Source organism: Raphanus sativus, unplaced genomic scaffold, assembly GCF_000801105.2.
Source record: "Raphanus sativus cultivar WK10039 unplaced genomic scaffold, ASM80110v3 Scaffold0316, whole genome shotgun sequence".
In the NCBI taxonomy this organism is placed as follows: domain Eukaryota; kingdom Viridiplantae; phylum Streptophyta; class Magnoliopsida; order Brassicales; family Brassicaceae; genus Raphanus; species Raphanus sativus.
In genome coordinates this window covers 24,969-45,724 of record NW_026615636.1, presented here as the reverse complement: position 1 = coordinate 45,724, position 20,756 = coordinate 24,969, and the positions used below count along the sequence as shown (strand labels likewise).

The 20,756-nt window shown below is 36.7% G+C and overlaps 4 protein-coding genes and 1 long non-coding RNA gene across 16 annotated transcripts; all 5 read left to right on the top strand.

Moving 5' to 3' along the window:
• Positions 1-232: 232 nt before the first annotated feature.
• On the top strand, positions 233-8,548 carry LOC108836938 (ABC transporter D family member 1). The gene is made up of 26 exons (XM_056996692.1): positions 233-491; positions 818-943; positions 1,100-1,376; positions 1,519-1,743; positions 1,888-2,085; positions 2,172-2,626; positions 2,976-3,111; positions 3,191-3,269; positions 3,770-4,008; positions 4,101-4,405; positions 4,489-4,600; positions 4,686-4,844; positions 5,032-5,131; positions 5,203-5,311; positions 5,443-5,533; positions 5,833-5,957; positions 6,046-6,195; positions 6,275-6,389; positions 6,427-6,607; positions 6,696-6,854; positions 7,061-7,207; positions 7,286-7,525; positions 7,611-7,774; positions 7,847-7,899; positions 7,987-8,065; positions 8,148-8,548. Exons 2-26 carry the CDS (start codon positions 882-884, stop codon positions 8,241-8,243), a joined length of 4,056 nt encoding a protein of 1,351 aa, XP_056852672.1. The 5' UTR covers positions 233-491; positions 818-881; the 3' UTR covers positions 8,244-8,548.
• Positions 8,549-9,438: 890 nt separating this feature from the next.
• Positions 9,439-11,077, top strand: LOC130501870 (uncharacterized). Its single transcript, XM_056996691.1, has 7 exons — positions 9,439-9,729; positions 9,810-10,037; positions 10,151-10,293; positions 10,372-10,443; positions 10,522-10,617; positions 10,722-10,807; positions 10,904-11,077. Exons 1-7 carry the CDS (start codon positions 9,483-9,485, stop codon positions 10,935-10,937), a joined length of 906 nt encoding a protein of 301 aa, XP_056852671.1. The 5' UTR covers positions 9,439-9,482; the 3' UTR covers positions 10,938-11,077.
• A 740-nt stretch (positions 11,078-11,817) lies between these two features.
• Positions 11,818-14,069, top strand: LOC108836973 (uncharacterized). Of its 12 annotated transcripts, none has more exons than XR_008939930.1 (7): positions 11,818-11,942; positions 12,074-12,178; positions 12,492-12,581; positions 12,748-12,903; positions 13,060-13,355; positions 13,456-13,585; positions 13,693-14,069. It is a non-coding gene; the product is annotated as an uncharacterized LOC108836973 (long non-coding RNA). The 12 variants fall into 12 exon arrangements; XR_008939931.1 differs by having other exon boundaries at positions 11,820-11,942; positions 12,535-12,581; XR_008939927.1 differs by having other exon boundaries at positions 11,821-11,942; positions 12,529-12,581.
• Positions 14,070-16,039: 1,970 nt separating this feature from the next.
• Positions 16,040-18,016, top strand: LOC108838506 (uncharacterized). The gene is made up of 5 exons (XM_018611436.2): positions 16,040-16,235; positions 16,328-16,401; positions 16,984-17,095; positions 17,181-17,504; positions 17,571-18,016. The coding sequence occupies exons 1-5, from the start codon at positions 16,107-16,109 to the stop codon at positions 17,841-17,843; spliced, it is 912 nt and encodes a 303-aa protein (XP_018466938.1). The 5' UTR covers positions 16,040-16,106; the 3' UTR covers positions 17,844-18,016.
• Positions 18,017-18,140: 124 nt separating this feature from the next.
• On the top strand, positions 18,141-20,561 carry LOC108849529 (uncharacterized). Its single transcript, XM_018623087.2, has 7 exons — positions 18,141-18,590; positions 18,846-19,444; positions 19,526-19,598; positions 19,672-19,749; positions 19,872-20,023; positions 20,106-20,190; positions 20,275-20,561. The coding sequence occupies exons 1-7, from the start codon at positions 18,468-18,470 to the stop codon at positions 20,356-20,358; spliced, it is 1,194 nt and encodes a 397-aa protein (XP_018478589.2). The 5' UTR covers positions 18,141-18,467; the 3' UTR covers positions 20,359-20,561.
• Positions 20,562-20,756: the final 195 nt, after the last annotated feature.

Genomic DNA, 20,756 nt, shown 5'->3' with positions numbered 1-20,756 from the left:
ATACACTGCATACTACTCAACAATGGCCATGCTCCTGCATCATAGTAAAAAGTTAAAATACAGAATTGATGTGACTCGCTCTGGAGGCCTCCTCACAAAAAAGGAAACTATTTTTAAAGTTACCACTGTAAAATTTCTTTTTGCAGAATTAGCAAAGAAATCAATAAAAGAGGGAAAAAAAAAATAAAAAAAGGCACGGGTGTAGGAGTTTCACACGTGTGAATAGAGCGTCATCATCTTCTCATCTTCCCAAGTTCCGCGGCTCGCTCGCTCTCTTTTTCCTCTCGATTTGAGGAGTTCTGTTGCGGTAGACTGCTACGACGGAGTTTAAAAAATCTTCTTCGGTTGTAAAGTTTCGAGAAGGCGAGCGAGCGAGCGAGCTAGTAGTTGCTGTTACGATTTACGATTACTCAGAAGAAGAAGAAGAAGAAGAGCGATTTCGATTCATTATTGTGTTACTTCTCGTCGTGGAGAAATCTCTCATTGCTGAGGTAAATTTTTCACCGATTTTTGCTAAGCTGTTTGGATTATCAAATAGTAAATGAATCATTTTATCGTATTAAGCTAATCATCTCTGTATAGATTTATCGATTCCATGGGAAATTAGATTGATCCAAGTTGACACTATTTTCCTTTTTTTGTTTTGTTTCGGAAGAAGAGTGGGAAAGAGATTATCGAATCCACCAGATTTGATTTGATTTGATGATGATTCCGAACTTTTATTTTAGCTGATGTTGTGCTTACTTTGCTTTTACATATATGTTATGATTTGGTTGTTTCTTTTATTTTAACATTTGGTAGTTTGGTCTCGTTTCAGGGTGTTTAGTAGTGCACCTTGTTCTTGTTATCAACAACAAGAACCTTAGTTTTGGTTTCCAGCCATGCCTTCTCTCCAGCTATTGCAGTTAACTGAGCGGGGTCGGAGTCTCGTTGCTTCAAGACGGTAACTATCATTGCTTTGCTTCTTCTTCTTCTGTATCCTTTTACTACCTCTTCTTGGGGATGTGATATCATATTTATTTCTCCCTTTTTTTAAAAAATTTTTTGTGTTCATTAGTTATTTTGTTTCATTTCTTTCGCCCTCTGTTAATTTTTATAGGAAATCTATACTGCTTGCGGCTGGGATCGTAGCTGCTGGTGGAGCTTTTTACTTAAAATCAAGGATCAGCTCCCCTAGGCTTGATTCTTCCCGTGGGCGGAGTGGTGGTGATGGTGAAGCATTGGAAAAGCGGAGAGGAAACAATAAGAATGCAAAGAAAGCCACACCAAAGAAGAAAGGAGGAGGATTGAAGTCTCTTCAGGTTCTCACTGCTATCCTCTTGTCTCAGATGGGAAAAATGGGCGCCAGGGATCTTCTCGCACTACTCGCCACTGTGGTATGCATTTCCTCTCTATACTTTCCTTATATTGATTCCTCTTGTTGCTTCATGCTTTTGTTTCATGTTATCTCCCCCCCAATAGCTGACCAAAAAGTTATGATTATTTTTCTCAATCTTTTATACTTTTTGCAAATCACAGGTTTTCAGAACTGCTTTGAGCAATAGATTGGCGAAAGTTCAAGGTTTCCTATTCCGTGCCGCTTTCTTAAGGCGTGCCCCACTGTTTCTACGTCTTATCTCCGAGAATATTTTCTTGTGTTTCATGCTATCGACTACGCACGCTACGTCAAAGTACATAACTGGGGCCTTGAGTTTGCGTTTCAGAAAGATATTGACGAAACTTATCCATTCACATTACTTTGAGGTAACCATCTCTGTGTCTTTTTGTATGGAGGCAATTCAATTATTTACCATTTCTTTTGTGGTATTATGTTTTTGAGAAGTGAGCATATCTATTATACTTCACACTGCTGGATACAAATTTAATCTTCATTTATGATTGTTTCAGAATATGGTATACTATAAAATATCACATGTGGATGGTCGGATTACGCACCCGGAGCAGCGAATTGCCAGCGATGTACCAAGATTCTCCTCAGAGTTGAGCGAGCTTATACAGGATGATTTGACAGCAGTTACTGATGGGATTTTGTATGCATGGCGCCTTTGTTCATATGCTAGTCCAAAATACATCTTCTGGATACTGGTGATTTTTTTGTTTAGTTTTCTGTGTTTGCAACATTGACTCTGGACTGGGCCATTTATGAACTAACTTGAACAAGTGTTGTCCAGGCATATGTACTGGGAGCCGGTACTGCGATAAGGACCTTTTCTCCTTCTTTTGGCAAATTGATGTCCAAAGAGCAGCAGTTGGAAGGGGAGTACCGACAACTTCATTCACGCTTAAGGACTCACTCGGAAAGCATAGCATTCTATGGTGGGGAAACCAGGGAAGAATCTCATATACAACAAAAGTTCAAGAATCTTGTTACTCATATGAGTGACGTCCTTCATGATCACTGGTGGTTTGGCATGATCCAAGATTTTCTGCTGAAGTATCTTGGTGCCACAGTTGCTGTTATTCTGATCATCGAGCCATTCTTCTCTGGGCATCTAAGACCTGATGACTCGACCTTAGGGAGAGCAGAGATGCTAAGCAATATAAGATATCACACCAGTGTCATTATTTCTCTCTTTCAGGCGTTAGGAACACTTTCTATAAGTTCCAGGCGGCTCAGCCGACTCAGGTAATACGTTATGATAAATCTCATGCCAAACTTTTTAAACTGAAACATTGTGTAGCCGTTTGTCTGAAAATCTGCGGACATATGTATTTCTTTGCTGTTAAGTGCTTTATTAAGGAGAGTTGATTTTGTTTACCGTAAGCAAAAGAGTAAGAGTTCAGTTGTTAGTCCCTATAGAACATTAGCGAGGATGAAAAAAAATTTCTGATTTAAGAAACATTCTTCCTAGCCGTTTACTTTTGCGCTATTAGTGAGTTTATATGCGATGGAGAAATTAATTACACTTAATTTTACACCCATCAGTTGTGGTGGCTATGCTTTCTAATTATTGAAATGTTTTTGCTTCCAACAGTGGTTATGCTGACCGAATCCATGAGTTGATGGCTGTCTCGAGAGAACTCAGTGGTGATGATAAAACATCTTTACAGAGAAATAGAAGCAGAAATTACCTTACTGAGGCTAGCTATGTTGAGTTTTCGGGTGTCAAGGTAGTTCGAACACAGATTCAATGTTCTTGTCATCCTTCTCCAAAGGCCTGTGTTCTTAATATTACTTAATGCACTTCAGGTTGTTACTCCAACGGGAAATGTTTTGGTGGAGGATCTCACCCTTCGAGTTGAGCAAGGATCTAATCTTCTTATTACAGGTGAACGCTTTACTTCTAGGGAGTGACATTTTGTTACTAACAAATTTCCTTTTCATAGCAAAAATTATTGATAGAATGGCCTATGCTGCTACTTTATTGTTCTATGATCCTTGGGATGAGAAGCAAAGATGGAAATTTTAGTACCCTTTGTTGTCTTTATGAAGAGAATTAAGAAATGGGGATGTGAACTGAAGATCCATTGGAAGAAGTAATTCTTCTTGTATACGGGGGGAAGGGATAGCCATATAACCTTGTCAAAGTTTGATTTGCTATACCTATTTATAGACGACTCATTCATGCCCAGTTCAACGATTAGGGTGTTAGGGAATGGTGTGGCAACACATCATCTTCTGAGATTTATTTAGTCGACACCTTCTGTTATTCAATTCTTTTACTTTAGTTTATGCAATAACATTCACGTTTGCTATGTTGATATCAGTCTGCCTGATGTTATCATTATTCTCTCTTTTCATTTAATTATTAAACAATATGTATTGTAGGTCCTAATGGAAGTGGCAAGAGTTCCCTTTTCCGAGTACTAGGAGGTCTATGGCCCCTGGTGTCTGGCCACATTGTGAAGCCTGGAGTTGGTTCTGATCTTAACAAAGAGATCTTCTACGTGCCCCAACGGCCCTATATGGCAGTTGGAACACTTCGTGACCAGTTAATATATCCTCTTACGTCTGATCAAGAGACTGTACCGCTCACTGAGACTGGAATGGTGGAGCTATTGGAAAATGTTGGTATTCTATTTACTTAAAACCAGTGAATAGCGTTTTCTGTCAGGATTTGTTTGTTTTGCTTATTTTTGTGGACTTTCTGCTTTTCTAGGTTGACCTAGAATATTTATTGGATCGCTACCGACCTGACAAGGAGGTTAATTGGGGTGATGAATTATCTCTTGGAGAGCAACAGAGATTGGGAATGGCCAGACTGTTCTACCACAAACCTAAATTTGCAATTCTTGATGAGTGCACGAGTGCTGTGACAACTGATATGGAAGAACGTTTTGCTGCTAAGGTTCGAGCTATGGGAACTTCTTGCATAACAATCTCCCATCGTCCAGCCCTTGTTGCATTCCATGACGTTGTTCTGTCATTAGATGGAGAAGGGGGATGGAGTGTTCACTACAAGAGGTTGGAATTGTTTCTTTACCATCTTTGTGAGCGTTATCAAAGTTTTATTTTGCATTTACTTATTTAAAAGGACTAAACTTCAGGGACGACTCTGCACCTCTGACGGACGCTGGAGTTGATTCAGCGAAAATTTCAGAGAACGATCGTCAAAATGATGCGATGGTTGTTCAACGAGCGTTTGCTGCAGCTAGAAAGGTCTTCAACAGCTTATGATTTTTTTTTTTAACTTTCGTTGAGGGGTGCTTTGTGGTGGTTATAACCTTGTTACTTGGTGCTGTAGGAATCTGCCACTACTAATTCAAAGGCTCAGGCGTACTTGACACAGTCAATTGCAAAATCACCAGTTGTTGATAAAAGTGTTGTGTTGCCTCGTTTTCCTCAACCTCGAACATCGCCAAGGGCGTTGCCATTAAGAGTAGCTGCAATGTTAAACACATTGGTGAGCTTGAGTTATTAGTGTGAATTTTGTTGAAAACACTTGTACCAATTTTTGTTAACCTAGAAGTAAATACATGTGCATTTCCTCTTTAGCTTCCTTGGAAGGCGAAATATTTATTTCATTTGGCTAACTTATTCGTCCCACATTTATGCTAAAAGTAGCTGACCGTTTCACTGTTATGTTTCAGATACCCACTCTATTTGACAAACAAGGAGGACAACTGCTTTTGGTTGCTTGCCTTGTCGTCTCAAGAACATTAATCTCTGACCGAATAGCCTCTTTGAATGGTATACTCTGTTAGGTTACCTAATTGTTATTGATAGGGCTACTTTTCTGACAACCACATTTAATTTCGCAGGGACCACTGTGAAGTATGTCTTGGAGCAAGATAAAGCCGCATTTGTTCGTTTGATTGGTTTGAGTGTTATCCAAAGTAGTGCATCTGCTGTCATTGCTCCTTCATTAAAGTAAATTTCCTTTTTATGCAAGTTTAAAACTTCGTTGTGTTCTTTATTTTTATGTATTTTGGAGTTTTTGTTAGACTATCAGTTACATTTAAGGAACCCCTTGCTGATGTGGGTTCAAACATTGTTTTCAGGCATCTAACGCAGAGGCTAGCTTTAGGGTGGAGGATTCGTTTGACTCAACATCTGCTACGGAATTACTTGAGAAATAATGCGTTTTACAAGGTCAATTCAGATCTATGATGCTCAAAGATACTATGCTAGCATACCCCATTCATGCATTTTGAATTATGACGATGAACTTGAGTTAAACAGTGCAACTTGACCTAAAGGCTAAAAGAAAGCATGATGTGTTATTTGCACTTATGTAAGAAGTATGCTGATCCACACCAATTTGAAATGGATATTGATTTGTGTTTGTTATATGCTTCATAGAGGCTGTTAGTTTGTTTGTTCCTTTTCTTGTAAATTGATATCGCAAATTTAGAGACAATAAAGATCTCATTGGGTTCATATCTATGCAGGTTTTCCACATGTCAGGCAATACTATTGACGCAGACCAGAGACTCACTCGTGACCTGGAAAAGTTAACCACTGACTTGTCTGGACTTCTTACTGGAATGGTTAAGCCATCGGTTGATATTCTGTGGTAAGTACATTTTGTTGGATTGTTTTCCTGATATCTGTTTCATGGTCCTTGGTTTGAGTTTCAAAAAGAAAAAAAAAACAAATTGAAGGTTCACCTGGAGGATGAAGCTATTGACTGGTCAAAGGGGAGTTGCCATACTTTACACATATATGTTACTTGGTCTGGGTTTCCTGAGACGTTTTGCTCCCGATTTTGGTGATCTAGCCGGTGAAGAACAGCAGCTTGAGGGGAAATTTAGGTAATGATTTTACGTTTCTAATTTTTAAGATGATTGCGTTATAGCGACTATTTGGACCAACGTCTTCCTCCTTATGTAGGTTTATGCACGAGAGACTGAACACTCATGCTGAATCCATTGCCTTCTTTGGAGGCGGAGCTCGAGAAAAAGCTGCAAGTGTCTTAAGTTCCTTTGCTATAACTGTTGGATTCTGGGCTAGCTATTTACCTGTTTTTATTTTTCATGGAACAGATGGTTGACACAAAATTCAGGGCACTACTGGACCACTCTCTCATGCTCTTGAAGAAGAAATGGGTGTATGGCATACTTGATGATTTCGTGACTAAGCAACTTCCCAATAATGTGACTTGGGGATTGAGTTTGTTGTATGCCCTAGAACACAAAGGAGACAGAGCACTTGTCTCCACTCAAGGTGAAGATCTGCAACACTTTTTGACGTGAGCCAATTAAGTTAGTAAATTCTCTATATAACGCTTTCTTGCATGATGTCTTGATACCAGGTGAATTGGCACATGCATTGCGGTATCTAGCTTCTGTCGTGTCTCAAAGCTTTATGGCGTTTGGTGATATTCTTGAACTACACAAGAAGTTCCTTGAGCTCTCTGGTGGTATTAACAGAATTTTTGAGCTCGATGAGTTTTTGGATGCTTCTCAGTCAGGTACCATTCCATATATCGCGCTCACATTTTGAAGTCATAATATTGATAGTTCATGTACTTGCACAATGCATAATTTTGACCGTGGTTTTTCATAATCTTTTCACTGGTTGAGTCTTATATGCTTAAAAATATTGGACTTAGACATGCGTTATAGAGAATGTATTTACTCGGGTTGATCATACTCGTTTTGTCCCTACTATATTCAGGTGTTACCTCAGAAAATCACACAAGCCGCTTGGATTCTCAAGATCGAATATCCTTTTCAGAGGTGGATATCATTACCCCTGCGCAGAAGTTAATGGCTAGCCAGTTGTCATGCGAAATAGTTGCAGGGAAAAGCCTGCTCGTCACAGGTTGGTGAATTATTATTCGTCGTAGATTTTTTTTTTTTTTGCATGAACCTAGAGCTTACGGAAGCAAAATATATTCAGGACCAAATGGTAGTGGAAAGACTTCAGTATTTAGAGTGCTTAGAGATATATGGCCAACTGTATGTGGAAGACTTGCCAAACCATCATTGGATATCAAAGAACTTGGGTCAGGGAATGGCATATTTTTTGTGCCGCAGCGACCATATACATGCTTAGGGACGCTGAGAGATCAGATTATATACCCTCTATCTAAAGACGAAGCAGAGAAAAGAGCCGCTAAGTTGTACTACACCAATAATGGTAATCTATAGAGAAACTCATCTCTTACCACCATGATCTTCCCTCCCCCTATCTCTCATATAATTTTATTGTTTGTGAGTAACAGGAGAAAGCTCAACTGAGGCTGGAAGCGTTCTGGACGTTCATCTGAAAACCATCCTGGAGAATGTTCGGTTAGTATATCTTTTGGAAAGAGATGAAAGTGGTTGGGATGCTACAACCAACTGGGAAGACATATTATCTCTTGGAGAGCAACAGAGGCTTGGCATGGTAAAATTCTCTTATAATAGTTGTATGATTCACGTGAATAATCTTGACTTGTTTCTGGTGTGTGTATTGTAGGCACGTTTATTTTTTCACAGACCGAAGTTTGGAATCCTAGATGAATGCACCAAGTAAAATGATCAAGTCTTTCTCCTCCTGTAGTTTTGCAATCTTCTTTTCCCTTTTTTGTTTAATGATATACACTTTTGGATTTGCAGCGCGACGAGTGTTGATGTTGAGGAACAGCTCTACAGGGTTGCGAAAGACATGGGAGTTACTTTCATAACCTCATCACAGGTAAGCTTTTTGTTTTTCGCATTCATTCATTATTATGAAACATCAAATAAGAGTTCTTACCAAAAATCTTAAAAAACCTCAGCGTCCGGCATTGATACCGTTCCACTCATTGGAGCTAAGGCTGATTGATGGAGAAGGAAACTGGGAGCTACGTTCTATCGAACAGACGACAGAGTAAAAACTCACCAAGACACTTAAGAGAAGGTTCTGTATACACTAGTCTACTAATAATAGGAATCCCAATTAATTACAAAGGTTGTGTGTTTTTTATAGGGATCACAATTTTTGTTAAAAGTTGTGTTTGCTCATTAAGATGTCTTTTTATAAAAGGTCGTATCTCTTCCTCGATAAAAATTGTGTTTGTTCATTATGGTATTTTTTTTTATTAAAGGTTGTGTCTCTTATTTGTTTGTATTTTTTCATTAATCCAATTAATTCAAAAGATTGTGACTATTCGAATAAATATATTTACAAATGACTACTTTTAAATTTAAAGTATGCGACTATTTAAATTAAAAAGAACTGGCTATTCAAAGAGATTTTCAAAGTCTATAAATAGTTTATGTCCATGTATTTTTCAAAATAAAATTTTCACTAATCTAATTAATAATAAAATGGTAAAATAAAGAGTTCTATGCAGTTAATTGGTTTCAAATTTTTAGAAGATATTCAAATGAAACTTTGTCAACAAAAATAGTAAGAAATTTTTTACATGTTTGGGTATCCAAAAATCCTAAACGAAATAATGAAATCATTAATCTTAAATTTCTTCTATTAGATGAAAAGATTTGTGTTTCATATATACAAATTGCGTTTTGACATATGTCCTTTTATGGACATATTTTTCATGTTTTCGATTATTCATATAAATTTTCAGTAATGTTACTATAGTTTTGTTTATTTTGGAAGTCTGTGTATCGTTCTATACAAAGCTTGTAATTTTTTTTCTTTTGGTAAACAAAGCTGGAAATTTTTTGGTAACATAATACCCTTTTTAACGACGTTGAGATTAGTACATGACAGTTAAATAAAATTTGTGAAAGCGAAAGTGGATTGGCATGCCTGAATGAAAGCAAGCATGCGGTTTACTCTGAAATTTTGTTTTGTCCACATGTGCATGCATATCAAGATTAATGATTTGCATGCATTCGGTTTATGCTGATCAAACCTTTTGTAACAGTTACAAATCTGTGTTGTTGTGAAAGGTCACCAAAAATAACTACGAAAAGTCACCATTATATTTAGTGTATAGATAATATAGTATTTTAAAAAATTTAAGTATTATACATAGAGAATAAAAGGATATAGGCCCATAAAAACCAATCAATCAATCAACAGTTATATATATATATATATAGTTATAACTTATAAATATCCTTAGACCTTATCCTATCTCTCATTGAACAAATACGAGAACATGGAGAGGCAACAGCAAGGGAAGGAGAAAGCGTGGGTGATATGGAATATCAGCATGTGCCCGATTCCGGATGGTGTTGATCCTCGTGTGATGGGTACGACAATACAAAAGGCGTTGGAAAGTGCAGGCCACGTCCGCCGCTATGATCAGATCTCCATCACCGCCTTTGGCAACAACCTGATACAAAAGCAAGACGTCACGAGGAAGCTCTATTCTACTGGAAAAATTTCTCTTATGCATGGCACCGGTTAGTCTTCTTCTTTTGTGTATTTTTTTTTTTTATGGATTAGGGTTTTCTTTAGATTGAGGGTTTGGTTTCCTTGGCAGAATATCAAACGCAACTCTTAATTTGGTCCCAAAGAAATCGTCCTCCGGCTACTATGATGATCATAGACAGTCATGAGCGACTGGGAGTGGGATGGTTAGCTTCTACACTTTCGAACCTTAAAGATGAGGGATACACAATTCTTCTTGCATATCCTCAATGTGACGGCATTGCCAAACCCTTGCCACGTTCCTATTCTAAACAGTGGTATTGGCAAGACTTAGTGTCTGGTAATAAGTTCGTCCCCTCTCTCTCTCTCTCTCCGTTTTGTTTATATAACCACCAAAATTAAATTGTTTATATAACCACCAAAATTAAATTGTTTCTGAATTACTTTCCACAGATGAACAAAAGACAATAACAAGCCTTGATCTTAAGGAAGATTGTTATGAAAGGAATATTGTATTCTGCTCATTATGCTATTTTGAATCCCAAATCTTTGAAGATTTACCCACCCATCTCAAGACTGAAGGACATGCATATTCTGTAAGCCTCTCTCTCTCTGCTGTTTTTTCTCAATATAAAACATTTTGCCATTGTCTTATATGTTTGTTTGTCAAGTAGGAGTGGAACCACTCTTGTGATGATAGTGTGGACTGGCTGAACCTTGCTAACTTGCACCTTGGTCGATCAGAGGCATGTTTTAATCTTTGTGTCTCATCTCAAAATTGATATTTGTAATCTCTAGCTAACACCGACTGACTTCCACTGCAGGAGTGGGACTTTAGGGCGGCTGAAGATTTCTTTACCCGTTTATTGTTCAAGTACGGGGACCACCCCGACCCTGTTGATCTGATTAATCAGAATAAGGCATGTCTTAATCCTATATATCTCATCTCAAAGTTGATATATATATTTTTTTTAATTTACATCCTCTCCTCTAACACTGACTTCCTTCCTTCCTTCCACTGCAGGAGTTGGACATTCTGGCGGCTCGAAAATTGCTTACCCATTTAAGGGAAAAGTACGGCGTCAAACCCGGCTACCTTGTGACCTGCTGGCAAGTTTAAATTTCTTTTCCTTTTTGAGTTCCAACTAATTTACATAGCTTTGCTTTTTTTTTCTAATTTATCCTAACTTTGGTTTTATTCTAAAGGTTTGAAGACTTATCTGAATCTGAAGAAGAATAAGCTTGGCGAAGAAGCGGCGAGGAGGGTGTTGCAGTTTTCATATGGTTTATTTACTGGTTTTATGTAATTAATCAAACTTAATTACTACTGTGTTATCTTTTGGGGGTGGGGGTAATGTGTGTCTTTAAGGTGAAAAAATTAGAATGTCTAAAATCGTTTTTACTTTAAAATATATAACTAAGTTTACTAATCTAATATATTAAAACTAAAGTATAATTAAAAAATGATCTTTACTTCAGCTTAATATTAACCAACTTGTGCCACTGCATTTAAAACAATTATAATACTATTAAAACAATAATAATGTTTGAGATTTATCCTTGGCTTTACAAATAAAATTACAAGATATACCACCATCATTTATTTATCCGGTTATCTTAATTATATTTTCGAGATTTTTATTGATAAAAACTAGAGACTATTAAACTAATGTGATTGTCTATTCATTTTTTTTGCAAATATGAAATGCATTCTTTTGAACCACAATATATAAATTATTGCAAATATATAAATATATAATTATAAACACAAATTAATATAAGTTACACAATATCACCATCTATATCAAAATGAAATTATAAAATATGGAACTTCTTACTTTCCACAAAGATATTTGCATACAAAGTAAAATATGAAAAAAGAATTAAAATATCACTCGCATTCAGAACGGATTTAAATTGGTAAACTACAGAAAATATCTCAAAATTTACATATATATACACTATCTAACTAAATTAAAACTAAAATTTGATTAAAAATAATCACGCCCTTAATCTAGTTTATAATCTATAACAATAAAGTAGGCATATCTGCCTTTTCCTGCGTCCACGTCGCCCAAAAGAATAGGGGCATTTCGCGACACGTGTCGGCACGCTGGGTCGGCTGTGTATGTCACGCACTTTTTTTTGTTTCGCGCGTCGCTTTGGTTCTTCTTCCTTTTTCCTCTTGTGGCTGCGATCTCCCCCGACGAAATCCCACAGAAAATTAACGCGACCTTTGATCTCCGTAACGTCCCCCTAATTCTTTAGTCCGTTCTTTATTTCAATTTTTCATTGAATAATCCACTCTTCCCACTTGAAGATTTCGTTTTACCTCTTCGTTTCCACTGTATCACGCTGGAGATTGATTTTCTTCAGGCCCTAACCAGCAATCGAGCACTATATCGGGTGTCCTTCTTAAATCTAATACCATTTCCAGTGTTTCTGTTTCGTTGTGTGATCATGAGACTCAAGAGATTGAAGGTAGACGACTAGAAGCTAATGGAGTATCTAAAGACTCCTGTTTTTAGATTGTCGACTCTATGGCTAGCTTGATAGAAAAATATATATATGTTAGCTATAAGATGATTTCTCTTCTATATCCGTTTTTTTTAAGTTTTCTGATAGTTTGATCTGTGATTTTGGCTTTCAGTAGCGACCTTATTTGATTCTATGCCTACATGAGCATGAGTTTGATGACCCCAAAACAAATATGAAAACAGACGATGATCTTTATTGATTTGTGTTTTTTTTCCTCTTTGCTACCCTCATGGTGATTACTTTCTAACCGATTCAGTTCTCTGTCATTTATCATTTCTTTATGTGTGCAAAAGGTACAGCTTCTCTATTGTTAAGCTTCTCAAGAATCACACCTCCAAATATAGTTGTAAGCAATAAAAGCTGTTGTATTTCTTTCAATGTTTGATAGACCCACCACATTTTGTTTCTTTTGTAACTCTTTTATTCTTCTATGGGCACTAAAGGTATTTAGGTTAGGCACAGTGAGAGAATGAAACTTTGAACATCTTCTTCCATATCATTCTATATTTCAGAGGGTCGAAAGCCATGGCGAATCCTCAACTTCTTTTGTATGAGTTGAAGATTTGATTGGTGTAAGAAGACTGTTCTTACACGGATCCTCTGTCTTTGGGAAGCAAGGAATGTGAAAATGGTGAAAAGTTTTATGGGTGGCTCTGGTAGATGAGAAGGTATTTCTTCACCATTTTTAGTTGAATCTCTTATTTTTTAGTTAATTAGAGAAAGTTTCGTTGCTTATGTTTGATTATGATTTATGAGCTAAATTCATTCGATATTACGAGGAGTAATCAGTACTTCAAACTAACCACATTACCCGTCTCTATTAGGTTTTCAGATCAAACCACCTTTCTCGAGGTTACATAGACCGTCAACTCTATACCATCAGAGGTCTTCATGTTCCGCAACTATGAGCAAATGATTTTAATTGCTAAACACGAACATCCACTTACCAGGCCTGTCTCTAAACTTAAACTCAATAGTGGTTTAATTGAATACATTTACTAAACAATTAATAATTCCTAACTCATCGCTCTTTGATGCAAGATATTGTTGGGGAAGTTTTCGTCATGAAAAGCACATACAAGACAATTCAGAGGATTATGGTCAACATACGGATTGAATGGTAGGTTAAAGCCTCGATCTCTTTAAGACTTTGTCTCTCATCAATAATTCTTCTGTTAGTTCTCTTAACTTTCTAATAACTCACCTTCATCATATTACAGAGGCCAAATGTCGATGTCAGTGTTTTGGATGGATTCGCCAACTTATATGGTTCCTTTAGTAGATCGCAAGCTACTGGTATGATTAACGATTGTTAGTTCGCTTTCTACACACAGCATCCTCCTTTGTAACGTATGTACTTTTAAACAACTTAGCCACCACCGACCACCACTTGCAGACTTTGGAGGTCATGTAAGTGCAACTATTGGCATAGACTGATCTCAACTAACCTTCTTTAGGGAAGGGATAACAAGCCTGCTGATCACATGCTTGGAGCTGGAGCGGTTAAAACCAATCCTACTGATAGGTTTAACAGTGCATCGCCTGAGAAAATATCTGATAGTGACAACGCTGGAATGCTTGACGAAAGTGCTGTCGGCCCTGCTCTTCCAACTGTTATGTCTCGATAAATCAACAGATAAGAATGAACCACTTATGGAGAAGCGTGAAGGGAAGAACCCACACGTGGCTTAAAGCTTAACTTCACAGGCTAAGGAGAGCCAAAGCTCAGAATGGACAACTTCTACTCTTTCGCTTTTCTGTTTCTAAATGTTTCCACTTTGATTTTGTCTACCGTTTCCTGAAATTAAACCAGCTGCTGGTTGTGTTTTAAATCTTTCTTTTTTTGTTGTCGTGGTTATAAGAGGCCTGGGCATCCGGGTCTTCGGGTCGGGTTCGGGTCGGGTTTTGTCGGGTCCGGGTCTTTCGGGTCCTCGAAATTTAGACCCATATGGGTATTTATAATTTTCGGGTCGGTTCCGGGTCGGGTCTTGTCGGCTCCGGATCGGTTCGGGTCTAGAATTTCAGTACCCGTAAAACACCTATAATATTCGGGTATTGTTCGGATCCGGGTCGGTTCGGGTATATAAAACCCCAAAAAACTCGAAATACCCAAACTGGACCCGAAAACTCGAAAAGTACCCGAAAAACCGTAAAAGTACCTGAATATTTACCTAAAATCAGACCTGAAAACTCAAAAAATATCTGAATACCCAAATTATATTTTCTGAAAATCTAAAATTACACTCGAAATTTGAAATTATACCCAAAAATACGAACCTAAAACTTAAAAAAAGATTAGAAATACCAAAAATATACCCAATCACCCAAATATACCTAATATATAAAATAAATCTCGGGTATTTCGAGTACCCGATCGGATCTCGGTTCGGGTCCGGGTCTTACCCGAGACCCGCAGATCCAAAATAAAAAGACCCATATGAGTACTTATAATTTTTCGGGTCGATTCCGGGTCGGGTATTTTCGGGTCGGTTCCGGGTCGGGTCCTCGGGTCCGGGTAAAATGCCCAGGCCTAGGAAAGGTCTTCGTTTCGTTATACAGTAGAACCTCTATAAATTAATAATTTATAAATTAATAATATCTATAAATTAATAAATTTTTTCGGTCCTAAGTTGGGCCGGTGTTAAATATAACACAAATCGATAAAATAATAAGATAATAATATTTTTAAAATTTTTATGTAAATATATAGTTCCTTTAAAATCATAAATTAATAATTTATCTATATATAATTTTTATATAAGTTAAATATTATATTATTGGTTTTATATTTACAATAAAATTTTTTATTTTTCTTAACATTTCAATATATTTTGATAACATTTAGTAAAATTATACCGAAAACCACTTAACAATTCTATGAAACATAAAATTATACATAAAATAAGATAATAAAACAATATTGAAGTCAAATTTCTAAAATTTAAATAATGTACATACGGTAAAATAAAATATATTTTTTATATAAATAGAAATAGAAAAATAGAAAAAAATCTAAATAAGGAAACTTTTATAAATTAATATCTCTATAAATTAATAAAATTTTAAAATCTCAACATTATTAATTTATAGAGGTTTTACTGTATGTTTATAAATAAAAGTTCCTTCAAAACCTCTACACATAATCTGCCTTTATGTAGTTGAATAACAAAGTTTACGAATATCAACACGTGTACTGCTCCATTAATGGGAAACGCCGAGCACCGAAATTATTATTTGTCACATTATTGAAACTATTTATATATTACTTTAAAATATTATTTTTATAATTTTATCACATTACATTAGATAAGTTTTTCTTACTTTAAGATTTTCTTCTACTATTTTAAAGTGAAATAGAAATAAAAAAGAAGTCACTACATTTTTCTTAACTTTTCAATTTCATAGTTTCGTGTTCTCTAACAAAAAAAGTGGTAGTGATCCTTTCAATTCAAACCAAAAAAAATCTTAAAAAATTTACAATTTAATTTTAAAATAAAAGCATATTATATCTATAATTTCATTTAAAGTAAATTTCTAAACTTTTAATAAAATTAAAATATATTATAATATAAAATAGTTTAATGTAAACTACCCCGCCCGTAGGGCGGGCCAACCACTAGTTAAACATAAACCAGCATACTGTTTAGTGATCTTGTCTTTGTTGGAATTACCACTTTATCTTTTTAAGTTATTTCATTTTTTAAAAAAATCATAAAATGTGTTCAAAAACTGCTGTAAAAAATAGTAAATAATTTTTTTTATTGAATTGTAGAATAAAAGGTTAAATTAATTTTAGAATTCAAGTAAACAAGTCACTTTCACTTGCAAACCATAGCTCAACAAAAGCTCATATCTGAAGAGAGAGAGAAAGATGGAGAGAAGAACGGCAGTGAGAAAGCCTAACACCTCCGCCGCCGATCTGCTATCTTGGTCGGAAACGCCTCCTCCTCCTCCTCCTCCTGCGTACCACTCACCAGCTTCCGCTGCTCGTTCTCATCAGGTTGCTGCCTTTTTTTGTTTTTTTGAGAAATGTTGCTGCTCCTTTCCATTTTGAAACAGCTGAGCTTCTTTACTCCTTTCTTCTTTTTGCAGCCGTCAGATGGAATCAGCAAGGTTCTCGGCGGCGGTCAGATCACTGACGAGGAAGCTCTGTCTCTCAATAAGCTGTAAACAATCTCTTCTCTCATTTCAAAAATTAAGCGTTTTCAACTTCATTTCATTAGCAGATCTAATTGTATCCTGATTATTTCAAGCTCTGATTTTTATACCCTTTTTTTTAACAGATGAAAACAACACAAAAAAAAATTAAAAGTTTTGATCTTTGAAAGTGATTGACTTTAAAAAGATTTGTTTCTTTGAATGAAGTTAGATTTTTTTTGTTCTTTATAAATTATCATTTGCTTGATGATGAAAGGGATTGGATTGGTCAATGCTTTTTTTGGCTTTTCTGAGAAAAAAATCTTTATTTTAACATTCTCTGTTCATCAAACAAAGCCCTACCATTACATGTCAAAATTATTCCTCTTTCTGTATAGTAAGTGACATTCGTTTATCCCACTGTCTTGTGAAAGATATCTCCATTTCTTTTTTTTTTCTGTTCTGTGAATGTTTTTAATTTAGAAAGTGAAATCCTTCCTTACCCTTAGTTGCTTAGTTTCTTGCCTATTTAGTTTTTGATTGGTTACAATAATATGTTTAAAAGGTTGTTTCTTTGAAGGCACTTCTGTAAACTTTATATATCCATACAGGAAGAATTGCTCAGGCTACAAGTTAAAAGAGATGAATGGCAGTGGCATATTTGCTCATGACCCAAAAGACGTATCTGAATCCGATGCTACTACCGGACTTCGTCACTATCAAGTACTATAACTTATATATGGACAAGTGTGAAAAAAACGGAAATGCTTTGTTTCATGTAACCGCCGCTACTGTGAACCTTTTGCAGCAAACTCTAAACGGAGTGAGTCAGATATCATTCAGCGCTGACGGGAATGTTTCCCCGAAGAAACCAACCACATTAACAGAGGTTGCAAAGCAGAGAGAGCTGAGCGGAAACCTGCTAACCGAGGCAGACCTAAAGAGCAAGAAGCAGATATCAAGTGCTAAGATGGAAGAGATAAGCGGCCACAACATCTTCGGACCTCCAACTGAGATCCAGCCTCCTCGATCCTTGGCTGCTGCTGCACAACAGGAAGCTAGAAGAGGTAGTAACAGAGACATGGGAGAGCCTGCACCAAGGAACCTTCGTACTTCTGTTAAAGTCTCCAACGTAAGAGGAAATTGTTAAAAGTCAATTGCAAGTGTGCTCAACTGAAGATGTATTTTGTTCAAACAGCCTGCAGGAGGACAGAGCAACATACTGTTCAGTGAAGAACCTGAGGTGAAGACATCAAAGAAGATACATGATCAGAAGTTTCAGGAGCTCACGGGGAACGGTATATTCAAAGGAGACGAATCGGCAGGGAGTGGAGACAAGCAGCTGAGCTCGGCTAAGCTGAGGGAGATGAGCGGAAACAATATATTTGGAGACGGGAAGGCAGAGTCAAGAGACTACTTTGGGGGCGTGAAGAAGCCTCCAGGCGGTGAGAGCAGCATCTCACTGGTCTAATTAAAAAAAAAAAAAAAACTAGTGGCAATTTCTCTCTTTAAATGTCGCTTTGAGCTTTTTCATCTAATAAGTGTGGGATGATGGTCTTTGTGACAATAAACCGTTTGGTGTTGTCTCTGTTACAACTTACAAGTTTGTTTGAAAAGTAAGTATAAGTATGCTTGCTTACTCAATGGGCCTTATCCATTGGGCCATGAGGTCCATTTGTTAATAGAGCACAAGAAACTTAAATTAAATAATATATAACAGAAAAAGTAAGGTCTGTTTACTTTTTGGTTTCCTCGTCACCGTCGCGCACCCGCAGTTTGTCTACCGAATCATCTTTCTTTTATAAGTTAAGCTGCTCATACAAAAAGAAATTGAGAATTGGATAAGAGAGGCAAGATAGAGAGGATTTAGTTTTCTTTTTCTGTTTTTGTTTCCAAAAAAAGGGTGAATCTATGTACGGTAGATGATCTCACAGCTAAGCTATTACAGAGGAGAAAGAGAGAGAGAGAGAGAGAGAGAGAGAGAGAGAGCTGAGTCAGTTGTGTGGTGTAGATTTTATCAGAAGGAATCTGAAAGTTTTTAATCTTTTACCAAAAATAGAAATAGTGGAAAAATAGGAGGGAAGGGAGATCAAAAATGGGGAAGAAGAAAGAGAAGAAGAAATCGTTGAGAAGCAAAGCAGTTCACTTTGTCAGCGATCTCACCACCGGTCTCCTTAATCCCATCTCTGATAAACCCTCCTCCTCTCCTCCTCCTCCGGTATCTCTATCTATCTATCTATCCAAAGTTCTCATCTTTTTTCTTTTTTTGCCTTGTTGTTGTTTGTTTGTTGACTCAGTCCTTGGTTGACATTAGAGTCTCTTTTTTAAGGATTGCTTTGTTGTTAATGGGGTTTCTGTTTCTAATTGGCTTTTGATTGTGTAATCGCAAAAGAGTTTGCTTTTCTTTTGTGTGTGATCATTCGATTTCTGTTTTCCTGATCAATGTTCTTTTGGCTTCTTCTTTATTAACTAGGATGATGAGGGAGATGAGTCCAAGAGAGATCAACTAGAAGAGTCCATCACTGAGAAAGATTTGGTTGACGAGCCTGACACTTCTTCCTTCTCTGCTTTCCTTGGTTCCCTCTTATCCTCAGACCCCAACAACAAACAAACCAACCACGATCAGGATCAGGAAGAAGAAGAAGAAGAAGAAGAAGAAGAGGCTGAATCAAGCGATACATCATCATCATCGTCCTCATCCTCTGGAACAATGAAAGAAACTACTAGTGTTACTACTGGTGGTGCAAAGAAGAGCTTGTTCTCCAAGTATAAACAGCATTTTAAGAACTTTTACCACGCTGTTAAGCTCTCCTCCAAGGATCGAAAGGCAAACTTCCCTGAGGTTGTTAATAAAACTGATGATGATAAAGAAGAGACTAAAGGATATGATGATGGCTTGGAGATGAAGCAGTTGCAGAAGAACAAAGAGGAAGCTGCAAAGATAGGACAACAAGCAATTGTTATACCTGAAATTTCAGAGCCTTCTTTGCTTTTAACGGACCAGTCTAGACGTTCCCTTTATTCTTCCCTTCCTGCTCTTGTTCAAGGCAGGAAATGGATTTTGCTTTACAGGTGAGAGATAGACACACACTTTCAGAGTTTGATTTCTAGTTCTATCTGTGTGTGTGATCCCCTTTTGGGTTTCTTTTTCAGTACATGGAGGCATGGTATATCACTGTCAACGCTGTACAGGAAAAGCCTCCTCTGGCCTGGTCTCAGTTTACTGGTATAACTTAAAAAAACTCTAAATGTTGGTTTAAAGTATGGATCTTTGATGGAGAGATCAATGCTGTTTTCAGGTTGTTGGAGATAGGAAAGGTTCGGTTTTTGGTGGACTTGTGGAGGCACCTTTGATACCAACTGATAAGAAGTATCAGGTTTGGCTCCCCCCCCAGATCCAATCCTTTTTTTAAATTAAGATTTTCTATTTCTTTTCAGCCTCTAAATTGATGATGATGATCTTCTTCCTTGGTCTCTGCGTTTGTTTGTGTTGTGTCAGGGAACCAACAGTACGTTTGTTTTCACTGATAAGTCTGGACAACCCACTATATACCGTCCAACAGGAGCAAACCGGTTTTACACCTTATGCTCCAAGGATTTTCTAGCTCTCGGTGGTGGTGGACGCTTTGCTCTCTATCTAGACAGTGAGCTGTAAGATTACCTATCTCCACGACAAACAACAAAAACCATGTATCCTCACTTTGTCTGATTCATCATCGTGTTATAATAATAGGCTAAGCGGATCAAGTGCTTACTCGGAGACATACGGGAACGCTTGTCTTGCAAACACTCAGGACTTTGATGTTAAAGAAGTGGAGGTATTTTAACTTCAACTCTCTCTTCTTTTGTTTCAACCTTTTTTTTTTTACTGAAAACAACATTCTTTGATATTCGTTTTGCAGCTATGGGGATTTGTATATGGCTCAAAGTATGATGAGATTCTAGCTCTCAGCAAAACTACAGAGCCCGGTGTATGCAGGTGGTGATGAATGAAATATTATCAAATATAATTAAAAAAAGAAAAAGAAAAAGAGGTGAGAGATCTCTCTTGTAAATGTGTAGTAATATATTGATGTTGTTCTTAATCACATCATCTCCAACACACTCACTTGTAACCAAGAAACCTCTTTTTCTTGTCTTGTTGTAATGATTTTGGAGTGAAATTTCAAGACATAAAATTGACTCTTTAGTCAATGCAGATTGTCTGAGGTTTATTACCAAAATTATGCAGTGAAATTTTCTTGTATTTGAAAAAAATGGTTTATTAACAAAATTATGCAAATTGTCAGAGATTAACATGGTTTAATTAAGAAAAACTGTCTACTGATCATGATTAATAATACAATAAAAAATCAATTCGGCCCATTACGTCATATTAGCATAG